Below are 27,308 nucleotides of genomic sequence, written 5' to 3' on the forward strand. Positions count from 1 at the left end.
GTTGACACCAATAGTATAATTCTATATTTGTCCCTTGTCAGTAAAATGAGGTTTTAAAGAAAAGCCAGGAGATGATTTAAGTCATGGATTAAAGCATGGATCAAAATAACTGAGTCTTGTCCTGGTCCTAAAACTTCTAGAAGTTACTTGGAGAAACCCAATTTTCTTCCCTGAGACTTGGTTATCTGGCCCAATGGCTAAGTAAGGAAATTCAGTTAAATCCAGGCTCCATGATGCCATCAAAACATATCTTTTCTGTTGAAATTAGTCTTCATAAAATGAAGGAATACTCACCCTGAGTCTAACGCATCCTCTTCGGGAGCCTCTCATCATTTTGTCCTTGGACTAAAAGAAAAAAAAAAAAAAACACTCAGTAAATAAAAGGTTACAGACAACTGTTTTTAGTCATCCAGGAGCTAAAAATCAACTAAAATTTATAAGAACTGACCATTCCTTCTGCCCATCACCTGCCCCAAAAGAAACTTTTTGCAGGGGAATGACCAGCTTTTCAATGAAAATGATCTTTAGTTTATGCAAATCAGGCCAGCTGACCAAGGCAAGAAAAGAGTGCACTTTAGAGGCAGTGTTCAAGTTTGTCCACGAATCCCAGATGCCAGTTCTCGTCTAGGGTTCCTTTTCTGTTCTGTCGACACTCATCAAAGTGCAAAGTTAGTGACTGATTTTCAATATCCCACCTATATGAGAAAAAAATCAAAACAGGCTGATTCTATGCGACTCTGTAATTGGTCCATCTGAAGGCACGGATACCCTATAACCTTCATATTTCTAAGCCACGGGAACTCATGTTCAGAAGTGATTATGGATGTACTCAAGACAGCCTGCTTTTATTCTATTTACAAATAAATACAAGAACAGAGACATACATTTTAGGGGGTAAATATCCTTACTACTAAGCACGATCAAAGAGTTCTTTACTAATAATACACAGTTAATGAAAACATTGCTAAGAAAAGCATCCCTTAATCATTTAATAACCCTTTTATGGACCTATACTTATCTTCTCTCCAAAATAAAGGCAGGATGCGAAAACATTAATTAGGTTACAAACAACCCAGGAGACTAGAATGCAAAGTAAGCTAAAAAGGGTGAAAGGTGGCATCCTATCCTGGAGCCGTCCACATCATAAAGCAGTTTTTAAACCACAAGACGCAGGGCCAGACAGGCCAGTGATGTTGCTACCGTTCGGATTATGAATTACAAACACCAAAAGAGACAACTGGAAGCAATTAGCTAAGGAGCTGCTCCAGAGAGTCAGAATATGGAGCATTCCAGGAAACAACTGACAGACTCCTCTAACACGTGGGGGAAGAAAAGGCTAACACATCAACAACAGTCGTAACACAGAGCAAAGCGAGCACAAAGTGTCACAAATCCCAGAGAGCAACTCTGAGGGGCTGCAAAGGAGAGAGTTGGGGCCTGGGCAGCAGGAGTGAATGCATGCTGGCTCCGTGGGTGAAGGCGCGTAGAGCAGTTTGATCCAGCCCACCCCTTCTGCGGCTCCTTTCTCAGTAAGCATCTCCTTTGCTGTAACTACATGCCGAGACACACACACACACACACACACACACACACACACACACCCGTCCCCCTACACACACACACACACACACACACACACACACAAACACACCAGTTCGATTCTTTCTTCCAGAACACAATAATCTGGAACCACTCCCAGGAGGTACCCACGAAATCCTGCTATCAAGACCAGCAGGACAGCTTTGAAGTCTGAGCTAGGCTGATCTATACAGCAAGCTCCAGGCCAGCTCGAGCTACATACTGAATTTAGAGTGTTTCAAAATACATATAAATATGTAAAGCAGCTCTAACCTGCTAACATCTGATGATCTAAAAGCCCCCATCATTTCTGTGGCCAGGGCTGACTTCCCAGCTCCCTGAACCAGCCGATCACCTTCATGCCTAGGGATTTTTTACAGGCTGTTCTCTTGCCTGCTGCAGTGTTTGCACACGTTCCAGGTTCCTTAACAAGCCAATTCCTGCTTAGCCTCAGAGAATTCTAGCTGAAGTCCACGACTACATTATAACCATTCCCGTCATGAGCCATTTTTAAAAGACAATCTTTCCCTTCATAATACTGTGGGGAAATAAAACTTCCCTAGATCTCTCTGTGTTCCAATCAAAGGCTGTAGGGCATGTCATAATAATTAAATTTTTCATTTTTCTTTGATCTCAAAGAATAATAATACATATTTTCTTTCCCAGAAGAGTCTGAAAACTTACATCTGGAGTAGGAAGGGAAGTCATTTTAAGAGCACACTAAGCCGGGCGGTGGTGGCACACGCCTTTAATCCCAGCTCTCGGGAGGCAGAGCCAGGCGGATCTCTGTGAGTTCGAGGCCAGCCTGGGCTACCAAGTGAGTTCCAGGAAAAGCATAAAGCTACACAGAAAAACCCTGTCTCAAAAAACCAAAAAAAAAAGAAAAGAAAAAAAAAAGAGCATACTAAGAACCATTCAGCTCAATGTATTAAACCTGCTGCCCAACAGGGGCTCTGAATTGCTATGCTCTGATTATGTTTTATCACTTTAGATGAACTTCAGTATTCTACTTAAAAAGCCATCTATAGGGGGTGGAGAAATGATTCTGTGGTTAAGAGTACTTGCTGCTCTAGCAGAGAACCTGGGTTCGGTTCCCAGGACCCACACAGTGACATTTGTTACCTCACAAGCACCTGTAACTCCAGTTCTAGGGACTGAACATCCTCTCCTGACCTCTGTGGGCACCGTACACATATCAGACACTTACATACATGCAAGCATATACATGAAATAGAATTTCTCCATCTCAAGGGCAGGCGAGATGGCTTAGTGAGTAACACTGCTCGCTACACAAGCCTACCGCTTGACCTGGAACCTGGTGGGAGGGGAGAACTGACTTCCGAAAGTAGTCTTCTGGCCTCCATACGGTTGCCTGTGCCTTGGCACATCTGCTATACAACACACACACACACACACACACACACACACACACACACACACACACACACACACCACTGACAATAAACAAAAATTTTTGTTAATTAAGAAATATTCAAAATAGTCTCCATTTAGGCTCCAAGGCTACAAATACCATTTGTGTGAAATTTAGTCTTTAAATATACAAAATCATTTCAATCCCCTACAATCTCTAGACACACACACACACACACACACACACACACACACTCCATCCAGAGATAAATATTGTGGCAGTGGTGTTGAAATCCAGCTCTGCCAGTGTACCAACAGTGCAGCCTTGACCAGATCCCTTCTGTTCTCAGACCTGAGTTCACCTGTTTGTAGTTTACCTGTTCATAAAATGAAGACATGGCTTAAGATCACATGGTTGTCCCAAGTACTTAACAAGGAAATCACGCAGGACACCTGTGTAGAGCTAGCGCAAGGCTTATGCCCCTTCCTTGCTCCTACCTTAAGTACAGCAAACACAACCTGTAATGATGCTCTTTAGAACGAAACAGGCCCTATTCTCAGGTGTGGCACACTGTATCAGACTTCAGCATTTAACTATGCAGGCAGGAGCCAAGGTATTCTAAAGAAAGGCCCATGTGCCTTCAGTCAACAGACTGCTGAGGCCATGGACCCTAAGGAACTGGAATTTCCCAGGAATGCTGGTGTCCACAGAGAGATTTATTTATCAGAGAGGTTTCACACAATGCTAACTTCTTGGAAGACAGACCAGGAACCAGAAGCCAATGATGAGTCAGTGACAGGCAGGACCACACCTTGACTAAACTGCTCAGTTATGCGTACCTCTGCCCTCTATTTAAATCTAAGCCTGGAGTCTGGACCCTGACGATAGACTTGGAATGAGTGGGTCACTGGACCTCTTCATTTTTCCTCGTCCCAGCACGGCCACACTGAAGAAACCCTTCTCTGCTTCTCACTATTATTTGTTGCTTTAATTGGCCCACTGAGGGCAGGTGGACTGGAATGTAGCTTGTCAGGGCTCCAGGACCCAGACTTTGACCCTAATAAATGGTAACAAGAATAAACACTCCCAAATATGACACCTTAACACCTAAAACCTAAGCAGCAGCCCAAAGGTCTCTCGAGTCTCCAAGTGGTTTTCCTAAGGAGCAGATCCACTGAAGAGGAACAGGATTGCCTGTAACTTCCTTACTAAAACTGCATTAACCAAGGGTGATTAGGAATCAGAAGAACATGGAGGAAGCCGAAAATCAAAACACCCAGAGCCAGCCGGGCGGTGGTGGCACACGCCTTTAATCCCAGCACTTGGGAGGCAGAGCCAGGTGGATCTCTGTGAGTTCGAGGCCAGCCCGGACTACCAAGTGAGTCCCAGGAGAGGCGCAAAGCTACACAGAGAAACCCTGTCTCGAAAAACAAAAAAACAAACAAAAAAAAAAACACCCAGAGCCAGTGGAACTTTGTCTCAGGCCACTGCCTGTTCTTTGGGCCCTCCTACCCCCCAAAACACTTACTCTCCCATACAAGTGTCACTAGGTCCTCACTTTACTCTCCCTGCGAAAGGATGCTAAGCCACAGGCATCTGATTCCTTGGAGTCTCCTATGTCGTGTAGCTCCAGGCGCCCTGATAAACTTGGACACATGCTTTCTCTTGTTAATGTGCTGTTGATTTGGTTCATCAAACTTGCCTTTACTTATATATGCTTTATTTCAAACATGCCTCATCAAATTTGCCCAGTCTACAGAAATCATGCCCACCTGTGTATGTACCTGTGCACATGCTCTCTCCTCAGCTGACAGCTATTTCTGAGGCACTGGTTATTATGCTGTGTTATGCATGTTTGTACCATTTTCCTTGTCCCATAGGAGAAGCCTAATTATCATTTCACTATTATTACCTTCAACCTATCTCCTAGAATTTATTAATATCTGGGTCCTGGGAGATGTTAAATAAATGTATACATGGTCCCAGACTCCTCTCTTAGGTATCCTATTCATTCAACATACATAATTTACTTGAAATATGCTTATTTATCCCCACTTCAAGCTATTCAACACTCCCAGGTAAAACAGAAGAAACTTTTTTTTTCTTTTTCTGATAACTTTATGAGCTGTTTTTGTCAAGACAGAGTAGCCCAGGCTGGTCTCAAACTAGCTATGTAGCTGAGGATAACCCTGAATTCTTCATCCTTCTGCGTTCACTCCCCAGTCCTGGGGTTACAAGCATGCATTCCAGGTGGCTTTTCCTCTTTATTACATTTATTTATGGGGGAGGGGCATGCACCTGGCATGCCGGTGGTCAGAGGTCAACTTCCAGGAGTCAATGCTCTCCCTTCTACCACGTAAGCCCCAGTGACTAAACTCGGGTCATCAGGCTTGAGAAGCACCTCCCTCTGCTCAGCCACTTCCCTCACCCCTACTTTCTGGTGTTTTGACCAAATTTTTTCAATTGCATTATGAATAACATAAAATAACATAAAAACAATTACATGTTAATAATAATATTATATAAACATGAAATCAAAACAGTGCCAAAGCAATTACTTATTTTTTATACTTTTTAATTTATTTCTTATTGTATGGATGTCTTGCCTGCAAGAATGTACATGCAACAGATGCATGCAGTGCCTGAGAAGGCCAGAAGAGGGCATCAGAACCCCTGGAACTGGAGTTGCATAAGTTGTGAGCCACCATGTGGGTGTTGGGTCCTCTGCAAAAGCAGAAAGTGTTCTTAATTGTGGAGCCATCTCTTCAACCCTGGAGTATCTATTTACTTTTATGTTAATTGTAACTACTCAGAGATCTACTTGCCTCTGCCTCCTCAGTGCTGGGACTAAAGGTGTGCACCACCACCACCTGGCCATTTTTATAAGCTTTAAGAAAATCAATTCAGGGGCTGGAGAGATGGCTCAGAGGTTAAGAACACTGACTGCTCTTCCAGAGGTCCTGAGTTCAATTCCTGGCAACCACATGGTGGCTCACAACCATCTGTAGTAAAGTCTAGTGCCCTCTTCTGGCCTGCAGGCATACATGCAGGCAGAACACTGTATACATAATAAATAAATAAATCTTTAAAAAAAAATCAATTCAGTATATACTTAGCATACATTAGCTACTCAAAAATATGACGACAGGGGGTGCAGCCAGTGATGGATGGCTTGCTTAGCATGCTTGAGGTCCTGGATCCTGGGTCCAGCGCTGCAAAGAAAGAAGTGGGGAAGGCCTTAACTGACTCACAGAATCTGGCTTGAAGCCAGTATACCATGCTATCTATGAAAACCTGTTTAATTAAAATATAAATATGGGTTACACTGCTTTACAAGTAAATGTGTTAGAAAAATTTTACACAAACATATTTAAGATTCACTGGTGGATTAGCTTGCCATTTAAACCAATCATGCTATCCTTTCAGAAAGCAAAGAATGTCTCCCAAGCATGTTATATAAAGATACTTAACCTTCTATTTGAATGTTAATTTTTACTTTGCTTAAAATACATTTGTCAGCCAGTCGGTGGTGGCGCACTCGGGAGGCAGAGGCAGGAGGATTTCTATGAGTTCAAGGCCAGCCTGGACTACAAAGTGAGTTCCAGGAAAGGCGCAAAGCTACACAGAGAAACCTGTAAAAAAAAAAAAAAAAAAAAAAAAAAAAAAAAACATTTGTCTTAAACAAGAGTCTCACCTGACTTGCTGCTAATCTCTCACAGCTACAGTGGACTTCTGAGCTGAGGTCTCTGACCTGTGTCCGAGCATAGCACTCCTATGCCTCGTCACTTTTTCTAAAGAGACAAGGTGTCTGATTTATTCCTGTATCTCTCCCCCTAATTTGGCACCCAACCACCCTTCTGTAAAAATAAAAGGCATTCAGTAAATGATAGTGTGTTGCAGGAATCTTAAAAGTTCTTATTAATAAAATCAAACCTGAGGCCAGTTATCAGGGTCAATGCTGGTAGATCAGAGAGACAGAACAAGCCACAGTTATCTCACCTTGCCAATTCTTCAGCTGGTCTTGTTTCCTCAGACTGGAAGCTGCTGTGTCCTCATCCCAATAGCTCTCAGCTGAACTGCTGCTCCAAAGCCTGAATGCTTAATCAGCCACATGCTTAACCAGCCAAATGCTTAACCAGCCAAATGCTTCTAGTTTCTGGTCCTCACGCCTTATATATCTTTTTGCTTTCTACCACCACTCCCTGGGATTAAAGGTTGGCTTTCTGGGATTAAAGGCGTGTCACCATGCTTGGCTGTTTCCAATGTGGCCTTGAACTCACAGAGATCCAGAGGGATTTCTGTCTCTGGAATGCTAGGATTAAAGGTGTGAGTGCCACCATTTTCTAGCCTTTGTATCTAGTGGCTGTCTGTTCTCTGACCCCAGATAAATTTATTAAGGTACACAATATTTTGGAGAACACAATACCACCACAATAGTGGACATTGTGTGGACAAAGGATGTGAACAAATGTCAAAACGCTTCAGCACTGAGACCGCAGTTGGCTCATCCCCATGAGGGTGTGTGCCGAGCCAGTGTTGGAACCTAGACCATCAATCAATCCCAGGGCAGGACAATACACCAGCGCACTACAAAGACAGAAACCATGAATACAGAAACACTTGCTCTCCGAAGAGGGATAGATAAAGGGACAGGAAGGAACTTTGCACAATGATAATAATTCTCTATGCTCTGATTAGGAGACAGTAACGAGGTCATAAACAAATAGGAAAACTTATTTAACTATACTTAAAATAGATTGTTTTTTTTTTTACTTGATACAATTAGCATTACAGAAAGCAGATCAAAACTAGAACCAGAAGGCCAAGATAGAAGTTCTGTTGATCCAAGGTCAGACAAGTGGGTTGTGGAAATGTGTGTGTCTCTAACATGGAGATACTGCACATTCCCTGTCAACATCAATGCCATTAAACATCTGTAACATGAAATTCCCCTTGACCTGAGGCTGCATATAAACTTGGCATCCCATATCGCCTACTTTCAGAAACGGAAAGCATTGATGCAGCACTCAGATGGCCAAAGATACCGCTTCACTCCTTGCTATGAACTAATGAACTGGAACACAGGCTTTCATAATGGGACCACAATGTTCATTTCCTGAGTAATACTAAATCTAACAAACATCAACACTGGCTTTGTTGGCATCACCATGTGTTCTGGGCCAGACACTATGCTGGAGCTTTATTTCCTGTCATGCTTATGTTGTCACAAAGAGCTTATGAGACGGCTCTTTTTACTTTTTAGTTTTTTGAGGTGGGCTTTCACTCTAGTCTGTAACCCAAGCTGGCCTGGAATTCACAGCAATTCTCTTGTCTCACATCTCCTAAATGTTGGGTGTCGGGCAGAGCAACCGCACGCAGCTTCAAAGACTCTATATATCAGCTACTTTAGTGTTGGCAGGAAGGTTGGCATGCTAAGGTGCACATGGGGAAAGAAGTCCAAGGACAACTTCCAAGAGTCAGCTCTCTGCTTCCACTCTGAGTTCCAGGGACTGAACTCAGGGGGTCCAGCTTGCACAGCAAGGGCTTTTACCTGCTGAACCATGCCACCAGCCCTACCCACAACTATTTTATAACTGAGAGAGCAAAGGGAAATGTTTAAGGAACTTGACCATGGACATTCACAGACAGCAAATGAGAGAAACAGAATGCAAAGCCCAGGCACATCTTTAACAGTCATGGTAAGTCTACTCAATCTACATCTTCCTTAAAGGGTCTCTGTGCCATAGAGAATGAATGTAAAATGAGTGACTGTCCTGTCTTCAGATGAGTAGATGTCACCCCAAGGACAGCTCTCAGTAGTGCATGCTCAGGGGACTGCACCCTGCCTCCCTAAAAACTCCTAGATCACCAGATCACAAACATATGTCTGCACCCTTTAACCCAAGAGCTTTCTGGATCTTTTCAAAATCACAAATGCAGAAAGGTAATATACATACATTACATAAATTACAGTAAAAACCTGCAGTACGATCTGGGGTAACCAGGCATGCAAATCTCACAAGCACATTACTATTTCTGCAGTACAGCATATAAATATTTATAAGTGTAATGAAGATTATAAATAGCTACACATTAATTCAAGGCAGGCTTTGCTTTCAAACAAAAAATGTCATAAATTTAAAGAAAAAGCTTTTAGAATTCAAAGCTTTAGGGATTTCAAAATTAGGGGTAAAGGCTGATGCTCTGGTATTTATTTATCTCTGGTGTTTACCTATTGCACTGGAAAGCTGCTGGCTTTCACTCCCTTTTGGTTTGGGGCTTTCTGTATTGTTTTGGTTTGGGTTCTTAGTGCTAAGGACCAAATCTAGCATGAAGGGACACCAGGCAAGCACCCTGCCACTGCACCAGCCCTTCCACTGTGTTTGATTTTGTTTTGTTTGGGGTTCTCTGAAACCTGACTGTCCTATAGCCCAGGCTGCCCGGAACTATGTAGCCCAGCCTAGCCTTCAATTCTAGGCCATCCTTCTGCCTCAGCCTCCAGAGCGCTAGGATGACAAAGGCATGTGACAACAGACTCAGCTCTCACTCTTCTCTTTAAAAAAGGACAATTTTATCTTCAAGGGAGAATTTCAGGCTAACAGCTCAGGGAAGAGGCACAGGTTCAATTAAGGACAACCATGATGACTTAAGGTTTTGCATTCTTTATCAAGTTAAATATTAAATACTAAAGAGCAGCACACGCTTCACAAATTATTTATAGCACATCAGCAATGTGTGCTAGACCTCAAGGCAGACTTGTTTTGTTTCCCAAATACCGCCCAAAACACTAAATATTGATTCATGTTTTTTTAAAGAGAGTTGACTGAGGGAAATAATGGGGAAGTGTTAAACTCCAAGTGGTTTGTGCTTCAATATTAGTATTTCCCCCTCTAAACTGTGAAATTATAATCTATTATTTATCATTCAATTTCATATCTTTATCAAAAATAGCCTGAGGAACTTTTTCCTTACTTGGAAAAAGACCAATGTGGGCACAAAATAAAATGAGAAAAAGAGAACAAGAAGAAAACCCCCCTAACATTTTAAAGAGTGAGCCGTGGTTCGGTAGCGAGAAGCACTCGCTGCTGCAGAATAATGACTTGAGTTTGATTCGCGAGCCCACATGGCAAAAGGAAAGAACTGATCACCCAAGTTGTTCTCTGACCCCGACATGTGAACTATAGTAAATATCTGCACACACACATGTACATGCACAGGCATGCACACACAAATAACAGCCCCCCAAAGAACTTTAAAATACATGTGTGTGAAAATATGTATAACACACAAATACAAATCTAGTTTCCGAGAACAAGAGCTGGAACGCTGTCTAATCCCAGGACTCATTCTGCAGAGCCCAATTTAGAAAGGGGCTGTGCTCCAAAACTCCTTGTTCATATTTGGAGTTTAGGATTCAGAAAAAAAGTGTTTGCAAAGAGACTTAAATTTGATTCCCAAGTTAGCTAGGGAAAGCATTTGAAATCTAGTATGTAAATATGAAAACAGAGGTTACGTAAATCTTAAGAATTCAAATACTTTCTCAGAAAAGATTTCCTTAAAGAATTTCTATCACAAATGTTGGTGCTTAAGGGAAATGTGATTACAAGAGAATAAGAAGGTAGCTGAGAATCCAGAGCATGCCAAAGAGGTTAAGAAATTCCCCAAGACTTGAGGAAAAAGACATACATTTTGCTTTTAAAATAAGAGGAAAACCACTTTTGTAAGGCAATTTAAAACCAAAACACAAACAAGCCCTGGTTCTTGACCAACCCTAATGACTTTGAAATTTACAGATTTACAAAACGGATGTTGGTACACTGCCATAATCCCAGTACTCATGTGGTGGAGACAGGAGGATCGAAAGCAGGCTTGAAGTCAGTCCTGGCTATATAGTGAGACCCGATACTAAAATACAAAACAACATAAAAGCAGAAGTTGAAAGTTACAATGCAAGCACACCCAGCTCGGGGGGCTAAGTCATTTAGGATGTTACCCATCAGAAATTGATTCTTATTCCCCAAATCCAGGTGATTAAAATTCAGAGACTGTGGTGATACATTGTGTACCCTAATAAACTTGCCTGAAGATCAGAGGACAGAGCCAGCTACTAGATTACACAGAGGTCAGGCAGTGGTGGCACACACCTTTAATCTTAGCACTTGGGAGACAGAGATCTATCTCTGTGAGTTCAAGGCCACAGTGGGATATATGAGATTGATCCAGTATAGAAGAGAAACAGAGCCAGGCAGTGGTTGCACACACCTTTAATCCCAGCACTTGAGATCTCATGCCTTTACTTGGGAAGCACACAAGCCTTTAATCCCAGGAAGTAATATGGGAGGGCAGAGAAATGTATATAAGGCATGAGGAAACAGGAACTCATTCTCTTTAGGCTAAGGATTTTGTAGAGGTAAGAACTAGTGGCTGGCTATTCTGCTTCTCTGATCTTTCAGCTTTCACCCTGATATCTGGCTCTGGGTTTTTTATTAAAAGACCATCTAAGATTCAAACAACAAAAGACAAAATGATCTCAGTTATACTGTAGGTATTTAAGGTTTCCCACAAGAGACGCATGTAAAGGTCTGGCTGCCATAGGTAAGATCAGACCCTGAAGACTCTCACCAAGTCAGTGAATGAACACTTTGGTGGAGCCTTACTATAGTGGGGTCACAGGCAATGGAAATGCTAGAAAACAGGCCTAGTTAAAGGCAGCAGCTCACTAGGAACATGCCTGTAAAGAATGCCTCACGCCCCTCCCCCGGCCTGTCTCTTTCTCTGCTCACTCTCAAGTGAGCAGCCCCGCTTTAACTCCCAGCAATAACAATCGTGCTTCATCTTGGGCTCAAAAGCAGGAGAGCAGACCAACCATGAACTAAAATCTTCAAAACCAGAAGCAAAACTTAAACACTTTGGACAAAGCTACAGTAATTGAGAAAGTATAAAGTGGTATGAGGACAAACATATTAATCAGCAGACTAGTAATGAACCTAAAAAGCCAACCACAGCTGGGCACAGCTCCACAGCACAGTGAGTGTTGCCCATGCATGAGGTTCTGGGTTTGATCCCTAGCACCACACACACACAAAACATACGTAAAAGTAACCCCCCACCCCATAACTTCCCTAGCCTCAGGTTTTCTGTTATAGCAGTATAAACTGGACTATGAGCGATGCCAAGACAATTCAATGAAAGCATAATCTTTTCCATGGTCCAGGGATAACTGGTTTATATATACAAAAGAATAAAGTTGGATTCTTACCACATTCCTATTTAAAAAAAAAAAAAAAAAGGTTAAGAATTACCTAAGACCTAAACCTTGGGTCCAAAATTATCAATTTCTTAAAATAAAATATAGGTTTAAAAAAAAGATAATAAAATCAAAAAACAAAAAAACACACGTGTAATATCTTGGGACTTTAGACAAGATCAGGAGCATTCTGGGTGGCATGGCCTTAGGCCATTTTATAACATTAGAGTAAGCAATGACACCTAGATTTGATGCCAAAGCATAGTTACCATAAGAAGAAGAAGAAACGGGACACTTTGTGCATCAAAGGAAGCCACTGGTGACCTAAGGAAGCACCACAGCTGTCTGCAGGCCAGGGGCAGAGCGCCTGCTCAGCGTGCATCAGCTCCGGATTTGATCCCTAATACTGCACCAGAAAAGAAAGACGGAATGAAAGTCTCAAGCAGAACAAGGCTGCAAATTCAGTATCTGATACAAAACTGGTATCTTGAAAACAGGAAACTCAGCTGGGCCTGGTGGCACACACCTGTACTCAAACAGGAAAGTCAGAAGTTCAAGGTCATCCTCAGCTACACAGCCAGTTTGAAGCCAGCAAGGGTTACCTGAGACTCTGTCTCAACAAAGTGGGAGGAAAAAAAAAAGACAAAAAATCAAGTTTTTTTTTAATTGTGTATGTGTGCACATGTGCATACCACACATCTGGAACCTGGAGGACAACTTGCTGGAGTCAGTCCTCTCCTCCCGTTTACCATGTGGATCCCAGGATCCAACTCAGACCTTCAGTCTTGGCAGCAAGCGCCATTACCCACGGAACCATCTCCCTGGCCATAAACTCTTATAACTTAACAAAAAAAGAAAACAAAGAAAGAAACCCTGATTTTAAAATTGGCTAGGCTATGAATCAATACTTCTCCAAAGATATTCACTTGGTCAATAACATATGAAAGATATAACAGCTTTAAGGAAAATACAAGTAAAGATAGTACTACATACCCATTGGGATGACTATGATCAAAATGAAGATGACAAATCTTCTTGAAACTGGAACCCTTACTCAGCTAATAGGAGCCATTTTAAAAAACAAAACAAAAAAACAGTCTGGCAGTTCCTCAAAAGGTTAAACAGAGTAACCACATGACCAGGCAATTCCAATCCTAGATCCATACTCAAGAAATAAAAAAGGATACTTAGAGCAAAACTTGCATGCAAAAGCTTATAGTGCCATTAGTCACAATGGCCAAAAAGCAGAAACTACTCCCATCTCTATCAATTGGTGAATGAAAATGTGGGATACGCACACAATTAAATACCCAGTGACATCCTCCAGACACAACAGAGACCGTGACCGCCCGCATGAGATCTGCACAGGTTAAAACCAGACGCAATCCCAGCACGGAGAAGGTGACCCCCTGACCATGAAGCTCCCTGTACTCATCCATGGCTGCTGGGGAAGGGACGGTGGTGATGGGTGACACTGAGTCAGGACAGACTGCACGTTCAGGAGTGAAAGGTACTCCTGCTCTTTGTCTGCTTTTTCTTTTGCTTTGTCTTTTGTTTTTATTTTTGTTGTTTTTTTTTTTGCCAATTTTGTTTATTTGTTTATTGGTTGGTTTTGATTTCATGTTTTGTTGTTTTGTTTGTTTTGTCTGAGAGAGAAAGACAAAGAAAAAAATGAGAACATGAATTTGGTGGATAGGAAGGAAGGAGGGACCTGGAAGGATTTGGGGGAGGGGAAAGAATATGATCCAAAAATATATTTGTGAAGAAGCTTCTAAACAATAAGAAAAAAGAGAGATGAGGACCCAACATACCATCTTCTACACCAAACTTGAACGAACCTTGAAAATAGTAAAGGGGCATGCAGATGAAATGCAGGCAAGAGACAAATGATGTTAAAAGAAACAGTTTCAAGAGGGAAGAAAAGTTTCTAAAACTGTGGGGATTGTCACAGTTTGGTGACTTTACTAAAAACCAGTGAATCGCATTCATTTAAATGAATGAACTGTATGGCAAGTCAATTAAATCTAAATGAAGCTATTGAGGTGTTGAGGGCGGTAAGGATGAGGGCCTGTGTTCCATGCCCAGCATGGGGGGAGGGGGCAATCTGTGGGAAGATAAAAAAACAACAGGCATCCTCAAATCTACATAAAACTGTTCTAGGCTGGAAAGATGGCCCGGCGGTGAAAAGCACTGGGTGCTACCCCAGAGTGCCTCTGCACCTCTAACTCTAGCTCCTACCAGCACCTGCGCTCACACACACACACACTCACATGCACGCACGCACGCGCGCACACACACACACACACACACAACTAAACATAGCAAAAAATAACATGATTTTTTTGAATAAGATTTTTTTAAAAGCTGTTACAACTAAGATGCTTGTTTACTGCTTACTAAGATCTTTAACAGACAATGGAAGCCCAGAGAACTAGGACTTTAAGACAATGGGGAAGAGAGGAGATAAAGCAGTGGAGGAGAAAACCCACAGAATGAAATCCCTGAAAACTCAGAGCCAAGGACACCCAGTGCACAGAGCACGGCCTCTCCCATATGAACGATCAAAGCAAAAGCAAATAGTGAACAGCGAGAGCGCAGGATTCTGAGCGCTGCCAGCAGACTGGTTTATTGTCTCTGGGTGGTGAGGAACAAGAAGGGGGGGGTGTGAAATCCTAGCGTCTCAGAGGGACAGAGCACATTCTAACCCATATGTTTATATACCTACCTGTGCCATAATTACTGCTAAGTCAACAATATCCCATCAGGAGGTGGAGGCAGGAGAATGATAAGTTGGAAATCAGCTATATAGCAAGACCTACCTCAAAAAACAAAATACTGCTAAACTAAAATACAAGAAATAAGTGAACACAGAAGCTTTATGTGGACAAAATGTAAGAATCACCCCACCTTCTTTTTAAAATTTGTGGGACAGGAATGTAGCCCAGGCTGGCCTCAAGCTCATTGTGCAGCCTAGGACAGACTTGAAATCCAAATGCTCCTGTCTCCACATTCTGAGTGCTGAGGTTAAAGGTGCCACCACACCCCACTTAGAAAATCAGCCTCCATAATGAACTTAACTGTGTCAGCTAAGTAGAAAAAAATAAGTTATGGGTAACTCAAAATACTTCCATTGAACATGATTCCATTTATATGAATCCATGTATCTTATAAACTTAATTTCTAAAGCAGCAATTTTTAAAATTTCTCTTTTTAAAAAAAAATCCATGCACTCAGGAAGCTGAAGCAGAACAGGATCTCTCAGCCACTCTGCATTATCTAGGAAGACTTCTCAAAACAAAGGGGAGGAGGGAGGGAGGGGGAGGGGGAGGGAGGGAGGATGGTCCTGGTCTGAGAAGATAGTCTTTTATAATAAAGTTATTAAGAAGGAAAACAAATAATTCGCTGGCCATTTGTTTGTTTTTCTCTGTCCGTATTAAAATAATGCAGCTCTTAATCTAAATCACTTCTGTGTTGTTCTAGATTTGGCTGCAATTGCCTATTACATATCTGAAAATCTAATTAGAGGTAACTGCCACATATAGACATGGCATATTTAAGATTAACAATTCTCTCTTTTGGCTTTTTTTTTTTCTTTTTAATGCGTACAGATGTTTTGCCTTCATGTATGTCTACACACCATGAGTTCCGGGCCAGCCTGGGCTACAGATAAGACCAGCCTCCACAAACAAAAACAAATATAAGAGCTGGGTGGTGGAGTACGCCTTTATTCCCAGCACTCCAGAGGCAGAGACAGACAGATCTCTGATTTCGAGGCCAGCCTGATTTACACAGCAAGTTCCAGGACAACAGCAGCAAAAACTGACAGCCTGTCTAAATTAACACAAGAAGCACATCACACGATTCTTCAGCCTCCAGATGATTAATTAAAAGCCACTGTAGTTACTATAAATTCAGGGTGGGTTTTATATAAGCCATAGCCACGGGTCTATTTGCTACTAATATATTCTGCAAAACTTACAAATTCTGCTCTGTAAACTAGAATCCCTAACTGCCTCCTGTATCAACAGGGACATTCCATTCCCTGGAATGTACTACACTGTGGGCCCTGAAGATTATAATGTTCAGTGTAAGTACAAACTGCCATCAAGGAGGGTACAAGCTTGCTGTACAGATAAAGAATGTACTACAGATATGGCTAGTTGACTATAGCAGATAAAAATGACTAAATGCCCCCAAAGAATTAGATTGAAAGGCCCTGGAGTCTTAGAAAAGAGAAAAAAACAAGGCTTGTATAGCCACGTCCAACCTGTGGCCCATGTGGAGCAAGACCCTTGGTATAGCTGCTAATGTAAATGTAAAGTACAACTTGAGTTTGTTGCAATGGGGTTGGGGGGGAGTGGGGGGGCCGATTACTCGGTTCTCAGCGCTGAACTTTGTAGGTGACAACACTGTGTGTACAACAATGTCCAAACCTGGACACACCTGGCAGAGCACTAAACAAAAGGAAAGGTGTGGCACTTCCACCCACCTGATGCCACTTATTTCCTTAGGGTTTACTTTCTTTGGGTCCTTAAATTCAGATACACTTTTGCTTTCATTCCTTTTACAAATCTAAAGCCACTTTACATATAGATTAAGCATCCCGAATCTGAAATTCAAAATGTTCCAGAATCTGAAATTTGTGTGTGTATACATATTCACGTGTATATGTGCACTTGTTTGGAGAGACAAGAGTCTACTCTGTTTCCGAAATCACTCTTCTCATTTTTTTGAGGCAGGATCTCTCACTAAACCTGGACTTGGCCCTTAACCCCAAATATATCATGACAGGTGCAAATTCCAAAATCATTTTTAAAATTCTAAAATGCAAAGTACTTCTGTTCTCAAGCATTTCAGATAAGAGATACTGAACCTACACCCTACACTGACACATACCATATAAGTTTAATGAAAAGTTCATTTAATTATATGCACTGTTTACTGTTGAGTGTGCTGATCGGCCCACGTCTGTAATCCCAGGATGCAGGAAGCCAAGGCAGGAGGATCATGAGTTCCAAGGCAGCCTAAGCTGATAACAAGATCCTTCATTTAAAAAAAAAAAAAGTTTACTTAGGAAAGAATAAATTTACTTTCGAATATGTGATGAGATTGATGTTAACGTCGTTCTAGAATGAAACTACCTCTTTTACATATTTACAAAGGAGATCAGCAAAAGGCACATTTTAGTGCTTCAGAAACCTAAAATCCAGGGGTTGAAGAGAGATAGCTAAGCAATCAAGAGCCCTGGCTGCTCTCGCAGAAGACGTGCGTTCTATTCCCAGCACCCACATTAGCACCCAATTTGTAAATGCACATTACATTTACATTAGCAGCTATACCGAGGGTCTTGCTCCACATGGGTCTCAGGTGGAACGAGGTGGCTAAACAAGCCTTGTTTTTTTTCTCTTTTCTAAGACTCCAGGGCCTTTCAATCTAATTCTTTGGGGCATTTAGTCATTTTTATCTGCTATAGTCAACTAGCCATATCTGTAGTACATTCTTTATCTGTACAACTGTACAACTGTCAGCAACTCCAGTTCCAGGGTATCTAATGCCCTTTCCTGGCCTCTGTGGATGCACAGGCAGGCATACGTGCAGGCAAGACATGCATACATAAAAAAATAAAATAAAATACAATTTTAAAAAGAAGAAACCTAAAATCCAAGTAAATTAGACAGACTTAAAAAAAAAAAACACCCTCTAGACATCACTATCAATTGTCAAATAACTGTTTGACTAGCAGGGGTTTTTAATGCAGTCATCACAGACCCATTCTTGCTAAGTCTCTGGTTCTAATCTTCCTAGCAACCCACATGTTATAGGCCCAGCTCTTTCCTCACAACCAGTTTCCCCTTTTCCTACTTCCCAAGGCTGTTACCCTGTCCTCACTCCTCAAGTCCACTTTGTTCTCCTGGTTATCTTAGACCTTGCTACCTTACAACACACTTCTACTCAGGAACTGTCCTTTCAATCATCCACCCTGCCATGTTTCTGCAGTGAGATATCTAAGATACCCTGCACTCACTTGTCTAGTCTTACTATTTACTCTTCTAGCCACTCCAATCTGCCTCCTACACCTACCACTCACAGACACTGCCCTCACTGCAGACATCAGTGATATCCAAGTCGATTAATCCTGGGGGTATGTATTGGATCTCAACTGTACAAACCTCCTGCCAGTATTTAAAACTCTTTATGCTTCCCACTTTGGCTTCTAAGACTACCATTTTCTTGGGAGTGGTATTCTTCTACCTACTTCTACCTCTGGCTGTTGTTTTCACTCTCCTGTATACGTTTCTTTATTTTTTCCTATCTATCACTCCCTTAAACATGGCTGTCATGAATTACAATCTCAGCACAATTTCTTTGAAAAGACAAAGCCTAATTGTCCTCCCCTTATGTAAAATTTCCATCTCTAAGATCATGAGCTGAACCAATGAAGAGGATACAGCAGAAATGATGAGAGAGTAATTATAAAAGGATGGTGGCTTCCTACCTGATCTCACGTGGATCATTCTCTCTGGGTAAGGCTGGCTTCCCTGTCATGTTAGCACTCAAGTATCCCATTGGAGGGGCTACCTGATGAGGAACGGCCTTCCAACAGCCAGCAAGGAACCAAGGCTTTCTGCCAAGGGCAATTCAGAAGCAGCCCCAGCCAAGTGCTTCGGATGACTGCAACCCTGACTAACGTCTTGATTGCAACTTCATGAGACCCTGAGCTTGAAACTCCCAAAGTTCCATCCCACAGAAACTGTGAAATGATAATGTTTGCTGTTGCTATGCTTTAGAGTGACTGGTTACAAGGCAGTGAGTAACTAATCCAATGGTATTTTCCTGAATTGTCTCCAAATACTGCAGTTTTCAGTCACTCAGTTCTTGCTATGTAAAAAATTACTCTCTCTCTCCAGCCCATTCATCCTGGCTAGCAGGCCAGAGACCCCAGGGATCTGTCTCAACCTCTCCAGCTCTGGAGACAGCAACCGACTGCCCAGCTGTTTACACGGGTGCTGGGGAGCCAGACTACGGTCCTCCTGCTCGCACAGCGGGCACTTTATAGACTGAGCCATTTCCCAGCTCCAGGCAACCAAGAATTTGATATGCGGATCTTGTTTGGAACCCTGACTCAAAGCAACTGCTGAGGGGATGATGGTCAAGATTGTCAGGAAATCAAATAGACTTCAAATTTGGTATCACTAAATTACTACTGTTCAACTGTAATAAAGGTGTTTTGGTAACATTTTTTAAAAGAGAAATCTTTGAGCCGGGCGGTGGTGGCGCACGCCTTTAATCCGAGCACTCGGGAGGCAGAGGCAGGCGGATCTCTGTGAGTTCGAGGCCAGCCTGGTCTCCAAAGCGAGTTCCAGGAAAGGCGCAAAGCTACACAGAGAGACCCTGTCTCGAAAAACCAAAACCAAAAAAAAAAAAAAAAAGAGAAATCTTTGGACCATTGAAATGTCCACAGTAGAGGTACCTGTCATCAAGCCCAATGAACTGAATTCTAACCCAGAACCCACATGCTGGACAGAGAGAACTATGACAAGTGGTCCTCTGACTGTGAGCATGCATATGTACAAGTGAATTGTACACACAATACAATTTTAATTTAAAAAAAACATTTAAGAATTCTTAATGTTTAGTAATATACACAGAAATATTCACAAATAAACTCTAATATAATATTTGGAATATGCTTTAAAATAATCCAGTTGAGCTGGACACAGCAACCTCACCTATAATCCTACGAGTTTAAAAAGAGCTCTGGCACCAAGCAGTGGTGGTGGTGTACACCTTTAATCCCAGCACTCAACAAAAGCAAGTGGATCTCTGTGAGTTCAAGGCCAGCTTGATCTACAAACGAGTTCCAGGACAGCCAAGGCTACACAGAGAAACCCTGTCTTGAAAAACCAAAACCAAAACCAAATGAAACAAAACAAATAAGTCTGACTACACAATGAGACCCCGTCTTTAATATATATGTATCTTTAATAATATATATAAATATAATATATATATATATATATTTTATACATATATACCCATCCTCTGGGTACGGTGGCATACATTGGTGATCCCTCTGCTTTTGAGGCAGAGGCAGGAGATCAGAAGCTCAAGGTCATCTTTGGCTACACAAGAAGAAAAGAAAGAAAGAAAGAGAGAGAAAGATAGAAAGAAAGAAAGAAAGAAAGAAAGAAAGAAAGAAAGAAAGAAAGAAAGAAAGAAAGAGAGAGAGAGACAGACAGACAGAGAGAAAGAAAGAGAGAGAGAGAGACAGAGAGAAAGACAGATGGAGGGAGGGAGGGAGAAAAAAAGCTGATAAGAGTATTAATAAACAGGATTAGCCATATGCAGATAACTGTATGGCTGGATGTTAATAATTCACTATTCTGTCCTCTTTTATATAAGCTCAAAATTGTCTACAGTAAAAGTCTTTTCAATATTAAAAGTACTTAGAATATGGCTCTTCAGAGCCCTAGGGATGAAGTTCAAATTGCTTAGCATTTCAAATTGAAATGCCAAGAAAGCCTTTCATGAACCACCACATCCCCCACTTCTGCTTGCTTGGCACTCAAGATCATGTCACTATAGACTTCCAGCCCATGCTGCATAGCCAACAGGCTCCTTACCTGTCTCTTCCAAAGGCATCCATTCCCTTTGTCTCCAGCCCTGCTCCCTCTCTGCTCATATCCTCTGTATTCACCAATCAGGTCACAGCAATCTGGTTTCCTCTTGAAAGCCTATCCTAACCTGCTAAAACTGTCAGGGGTACACCTCTAGGGCCCATACCCCAAACATCATGTGTGTTCCCAAAGCTTTTACCTGCTTCATCCTCCAGCACACTCTAGGTATTAAAACAATATGGGCGGCTTCCAACTCATTTGCTAACTCTACAGCAAATTATACCAACTCTACCAACTTTCTCACCTTCCAACTCCTCACAAAACTAATTCTCCTGAAATCTTCCTTCCTTTCTCGTCTCTTTTTTATGATCATGATTCACATTAATAGTTGAGAGTTCACATAGTGGTCTCAAATCTACATCCTTAGCTTTCTCTGGTTATCTCATCTAATGATAAAAATAGCACTTGCTCAAGGGGTAGGGGGGGGACACCTAAAGGTTTGGCTTAGTCAGTAAAGTGCCTGCCACACAAGCATGAGGACCTAGGACCAACATAAAAGCCGAGCACACCAACCAAGCATCTGAAACACAGTGGGGGGCCAGGGGGACCAAGGCATGGAGAATAGGTGGATCCCTGGAGCTCACTGACCAGCCAGCCTAGCCAAATGGATGAGCTCCAGATTCAATTTCATCTCAAAAAGTAAGGCTGTAGAGATGGCTCAGCAGTTAAAAGCACTGGCTGCTCTTCCAAAGTACCTGCATTTAATTCCCAGCACCCAAATGGAGGCTCAAACTGAAACTCCAGGGCCAGGGAAACTGACTCCCTCTTCTGGCCTTTAGGGCACCAGGCACACACATGATACAAACACATGTGCAAGCAAAACACCTATGTATATAAAATAAAAAAATTTTACATAAATAAATATGGAGGACCACAATTGAAGAAGACACTCAATGTCTATCCTCTAGCCTCCACATGCACACACTGGCACACACCCAGGTGGACACATTCATGTCCCATACATATGCAATTTAAAAAACCTAAAATAATACTAACAATACAATGAAACAATTTTGTGCTGTCACCCAATAAATCCTTATCTATCTCCAGGCCTGACCTCTGACTCCCAACACCTTCTAGAGTCAATCTCTGAGCAGCTCTCAAATAGATCTTTACATTAGTGCTGCTATCCTTCTGGTCTTTTCTGGGCAATACTTCTACAGATTTCTATTTCTATTGTTGACTTTGTCACACTGATTTTGTGTATGTGTGTGCACATGTGTAGTGTGTATGCATTATGTGTACATGTGCTCACATGTGTGGAGGCACGTATGTATGGAGGTACATATGTGTGTGTGGAGGCCCAAAGTTAAACCTGGGTATTTTTTTTTGGGGGGGGGGTTCCGAGACAGAGTTTCTCTGTGTAGTTTTGGTGCCTGTCCTGGAACTCACTCTGTAGCCAGATTCAGATCCCCACATCCTGTGTAAAAACTGAGCAGGCATCATGGCTGCTGTAATTCTATCACCCTGGAGGCAGAGGCAGGGGATCTACTGGGCAAGCTTCCTGGCTAGAGCAGGCAGAATTGGTGAGCTCCAGGGTCAGCCAGAGACCCTAACTCAGTAAATTGAGAATGATCAAGGAAGACACCCAAGCTGGGTGGTAGTGGCGCACGCCTTTAATCCCAGCACTCGGGAGGCAGAGCCAGGCAGATCTCTGTGAGTTCAAGGCCAGCCTGGTCTACAGTGAGTTCCAGGACAGGCTCCAAAGCTACACAGAGAAACGCTGTCTCAAAAAAACAAAAAACATCAATTAAAAAAAAAAAAACTTTCTGGGGTTGGGGATTTAGCTCAGTTGCAAGCAAGGCCCTGAGTTCGATCCTCAGCTCCAGGAAGGGGGGGTGGGGTGGGGATAGTGGTATGTTTGCCTAGCATGTGCAAGGCTGTGGGTTCAATCGCCAGCCTGGCAAAGAAAGTATGAAAGAAATGAAAAGAATAAAGTAAAAAGATCATTACCCAGCAGGTAAGGCACTTGCCACCAAGGCTAACAACCAGAGTTCTATCCCAGGGACCAACCTGGTGGAAGGAGAGAACTGGCTGCCTCGAGTTGTTCTGACTTCCACACAGGTGTCTGTCATGAACCTGCCTGCACATTAACACATACACATGCACAAATGAAAAGTATAAATTTTAATTTAAAAAAAGGATCATTCCATCCCCAGAGTTTGTTGAATTTTGGTGAAGCTCTAAGCTGAAAAAAGGCTTGGCTGAATCTATTTAAGTTTAATCCCAGTGACTGTAGCTCAATCGGAGATGATTTAATACTTGCTCTCAGTAGAAGCTGACTCTAAAGCAAGAGCAATCTAGTTTAGTTCAGAATTTTCTAGGATAGCCTAGAAGAGATCAACAACCAGTGTCAGCCTAGAACTCAAGTAATTTTGGAAACAAGGAATAAAGTGACTATTTGCTGCCTTGATTAAAATGTGGCACTACTGGAAGTGTGTCCTGGGTCCGTGTAGCCACGGCGGCTTGTGTTCTTTTCGCTTTTACCTGCTGCCTACCCATGGCCTTCCCACATTACCCTGGCTTCCAACACTGGCCTTGGAACAGCCACTTGTCACTACGCTGTGCCCTGTGGGAATATGAAGCAAGCCCAGGACTCTGCAGTCAGCTCAGCGCTTGCACAGATGCCTAGAAGGGTCACACACTAGTATCCCCTGTACAGTGATCACCCCCTTTGACTTAAGAGGGAATCAAGAACCAAGTAATACATGTCTTGAAACTCTATGACAAGACTGACCCAGAAAAGCTCTCAGAAAATTCACATTTTATGAAGGATCTGAGCTTTATTGGTTGGGATCAAGTAGAGATTATTATGGTCATGGAAGACGAATTTGGATTTGAAATTCCTGATATAGATGTAGAGAAGGTATTGTGTCCACAAGAAATTGCAGATTATATTGCAGATAAGTAAGATGTATATATGAAGGTGTCAGAGCCTTCTTCCTCATGGAGAGTACTCAGAAACTGGCAAGTGTCTGAAAGTGGGACCACACAGTGGTATCATCACTGACTGACAGCAGCTCTGTTGGATTTGAATTTAAATTGTCAGTGTTTCACCCTTTGAAAAATAAATCCATTAGGAAAAAAATGTGGCACAACCAGTTCAGACAGTCTTACTAGAAGGTGTGGCTGTAAGCAATTAGCCACATGTAAATTATGAATAGAGACCACCAGAACTCTAATGTACTAAAACAGTGACAGAACTCACTGCCCAAATTCAATCGGACTCCTACTCTCCTTTTGGTTATCATTTTATTTTCACAAGATAGTGCAATTCTCTTCAAGCAAATAACAGAAGAATTAAGGGGAAATGTTTCTCAACAGCCATTAGTGAGAAATATGATCCCTCCTTCCTCTACCAAGGACGTTTCATTGAATCTAATCTCAGAAGGGAAGATAGTATTAAGGAAAAAAAAAAGGCTATGAAAAACTTGTATTTAGTCAGGAGGACAAGGAGTCCAAGCACTCCTAATCTACAAGGACAAGGAGTCAGGGGGGAAAAAAAGAAAGGGAGAGAAAGAGAGAGACAGAGAGGGAGAGAGGGAGGGAGAGAGAGAGGGAGAGAGAGAGAGAGAGAGAGAGAGAGAGAGAGAGAGAGAGAGAGAGAGAGAGAGAGAGAACGAAAGAAAGGAAGGAAGGAAGGAAGGAAGGAAGGAAGGAAGGAAGGAAGGAAGGAAGGAAGGAAGGAAGGAAGAAGCATTTTGTCTGAGCCAGGAGCTGCTTAGAACCCTAACTTGAGACCTAATCAGAATGGCCCTAGAGTCAGACTCACACAAATTTAGGAGTTGAAGAGTAACTTAATTCTATAGTGCCACTAATTGAAATTATTTCATCATGAATATGGCGGCTAGGTTCCATGGGATTTGCTGATAATCACATTCACATTTAGTGAAACTTGGTATTATTCTTTATTTGAGTCATGGAATTTCATAATTCTTCAGTTTTTTCAGTTTTCCATCCTATATAATCTTAAACAATGTGGTGTGTGTGTCCTTTTTTTTAGTGTTTTTGGTTTGAGGGGTTTTTTTGTTTGTTTGTTTTTGCTTTTGTTTGTTTTGTTTGAGACAAGGTCTCATTAGGTATCCTAGCCTGGCTTAGCCTTAAAATTTCCCATCCAAAATGTGGAAACTTGGAGGTGACAGATGGGCCACTATATTCAGCTTTGACCAATGTTTATGTCTCAGGAAAGTTTGATCTTTTAAAATTTATGTAGAAAGAAAGAGACTAGGAATGTGGGTCGGTGGTAAAGTGTTGACCTAGCATGTTCAAGGCCTTGGACTCCACATAATAATAATAAAGACACAGAGAAAACAAGTTTATATGGGAAGAATGATAAAGGTGATGCTCTTTACTCTTGCAAGGCCACCTTTTCTCCTTCCTGTAGCAAAAGAGCAACTTAATGGGAGTCCTGACTCCACCACTTACTGCTACCTACATGATCTTGAGCTAATTACTTAAAAGCCCGGAGCCTCAGATTCCAAAACTGTAAAATGGAGACATTAAATGGGGATAATGAATACCTATCTTGCAAATGAATTAAGAGTAAATGAATTAAGGTGCCCACTAGACTACAGTAAAAGCTCTCGAGAAGAGAGGCTGTGCCTACACCGCTGTTGATTCTTGCTGACAAAGAAACAAGCAGAACAGGAACTCAATGATATTTTTAAATGAATGAATAAACAATGTATCCCTATTTCTCTCATCAGCACTAACTCTTCTCCCATAACTGTATTTCTTCCTTTTTCTTCTATCATTTTCTAAAGCCTTCAAAACATTCTATATTTTGTTCTTCTGCGTGCTTTTCTTTTTCTCACGGGCTATTATTAACCATACGGCTCAAAGAAAGTAGCCCCGTTAGTAATTTCTCTAACACCGCCCACCTTCCATCTCTAATGCGACGGGGGTGGAAGAGGCAGTCAGAACACAGGTTTCACAGTACTTCATCTACCTAGCCTGGGCCACTGACTCGTGTCAACAACAGTGAAGTCGCACAGTCGGCCCTCCCCAGAACACAACTTTCAAGGCAACCGCACCATCCCTGTCTACATCTCCGCAAGCAGAAGGAAGACTCGCGCAGAGGGAATCCTCTGCTCTCAAAAGTTACGGAGTCCGTTACACTCGCGTCCCGCTGGAAAGAAGGGTGCATCCTTAGAGTAGGACTGCCGAGTTGGACAGACGGGCGGGATTTCAGAGCCCGAGTGGTTAACGAGGGTCACCTTTGGACCTGACCAGGCTCGTCTGACCATTGCTCCGAGAAGGCAGCGCTCTTCGAACCCCGGAGGAGCTAAGGGGTGCGGCCGGCACCGGGGCGGGGAGCAACAGGGATGACAAGTCTGGATCGCACGACTGACATGCCACACCGGGACTACGCCCACTCGCACCTCGCCACCGCGCAGACCCCACCTAGCCCCAGGACCACTCCCTGAGGCTCCCGGCTCGCCCCCCGGCCCATAAATCAGTCAGCCGGCGCTGCTCACTGGCTGGGTCCGCATCTCCCTCCTGGTCATTGGCTACCCGCACGCAAAGCCCTCCTCCACAAGGGAACCTCGCGTACGGCGGTCCCCACGGCGGAGCACCCCCGCCCCGGCTCCCCGTAGCCCGCCATCCGGGCAGCGCGGCCTCAGCCACTCACCGTGTAATAGGAGAGCAACCCTGCATTGTAGTCCAACACGAACCAACGGTACTGCCAGCCCTTCATCACGTTAGTCCATTTGCTCAGCGGCCCTTCCACGATGGACGCCATCTTGGGAGCCGCCAATGACAACAAACGGCCTGACGTCAGTCGCCTATATGGCATTCAGCATGCAGGGGGCGGGGCCTCCGAGAACCTAGGCGGGACAGGGGCGTGAGTGGGCGGGGCCAGGGGCAGGGCCTCTGTGCAGCCCTGGGGAACCCACGCCCCTGGCAATCAGAGTCCTGCGTGCTTGCTTGCTTTCTCTGCCTATTGTGTGTAGGGCGGCGTGTTAACCGAGGTGAGAGAGCTGAGAAAGCAAGCGTGAATAATAAGATTGTTTATCCAAGCGTGCATGATGGTGTCAGTAGTTCAAAGCCAACTCAACTAAGTGAGACTGTCTCAGAAAAAAGAAAAGAAAAGAAAAACTGTAATCTCAGAAATTTATAGTAAAAGAATCGAGGTTCTTGCTCGATTAAGACTATGTACTGCTCTTGCTGAAGATCCGAATTCGGTTCCCAGCACCCACATGAGGAGTGGGGGAGCTCACAACTGCCTATAACTCCGGACTATCGGAACTGAGGGCACCTGCACTTGCATACAAATATCCCCACTCCAAGGAGAACACACACGCTTAAAGTACATATAATTAAAAATAAACCTGTTTTGTTTTGTTTTTAAGTTCAAGATCATCCTTGGCTACATAATGAGTTCAAGAGTAGTATGGGCTACATAAAACATTTAAAAATTATTCACATAAGA

The 27,308-nt window shown here is 42.7% G+C and overlaps 1 protein-coding gene across 7 annotated transcripts in view; it reads right to left on the reverse strand.

The window, feature by feature from the left end:
- Nucleotides 1-26,661, reverse strand: part of Osbpl9 (oxysterol binding protein like 9) — a 145,308-nt gene extending 118,647 nt beyond the window's left edge. For 5 of the 7 annotated variants that reach the window (XM_028888835.2, XM_028888815.2, XM_028888842.2 and 2 more), the window contains exons 1-2: nucleotides 26,508-26,660; nucleotides 295-345 (exon numbers count right to left, since the gene is read on the reverse strand). In XM_028888835.2, coding sequence (XP_028744668.1) covers nucleotides 295-345; nucleotides 26,508-26,618 — 162 coding nt within the window. In that variant the 5' untranslated portion in view covers nucleotides 26,619-26,660. Of the gene's footprint in view, nucleotides 1-294; nucleotides 346-26,507 lie in introns of all 7 variants that reach the window. The other 2 variants (XM_028888798.2, XM_028888850.2) reach the window with 2 other exon arrangements.
- Nucleotides 26,662-27,308: the final 647 nt, after the last annotated feature.

The sequence above is a fragment of the Peromyscus leucopus genome, chromosome 2 (assembly GCF_004664715.2).
Source record: "Peromyscus leucopus breed LL Stock chromosome 2, UCI_PerLeu_2.1, whole genome shotgun sequence".
Taxonomy (NCBI): Eukaryota; Metazoa; Chordata; class Mammalia; order Rodentia; family Cricetidae; genus Peromyscus; species Peromyscus leucopus.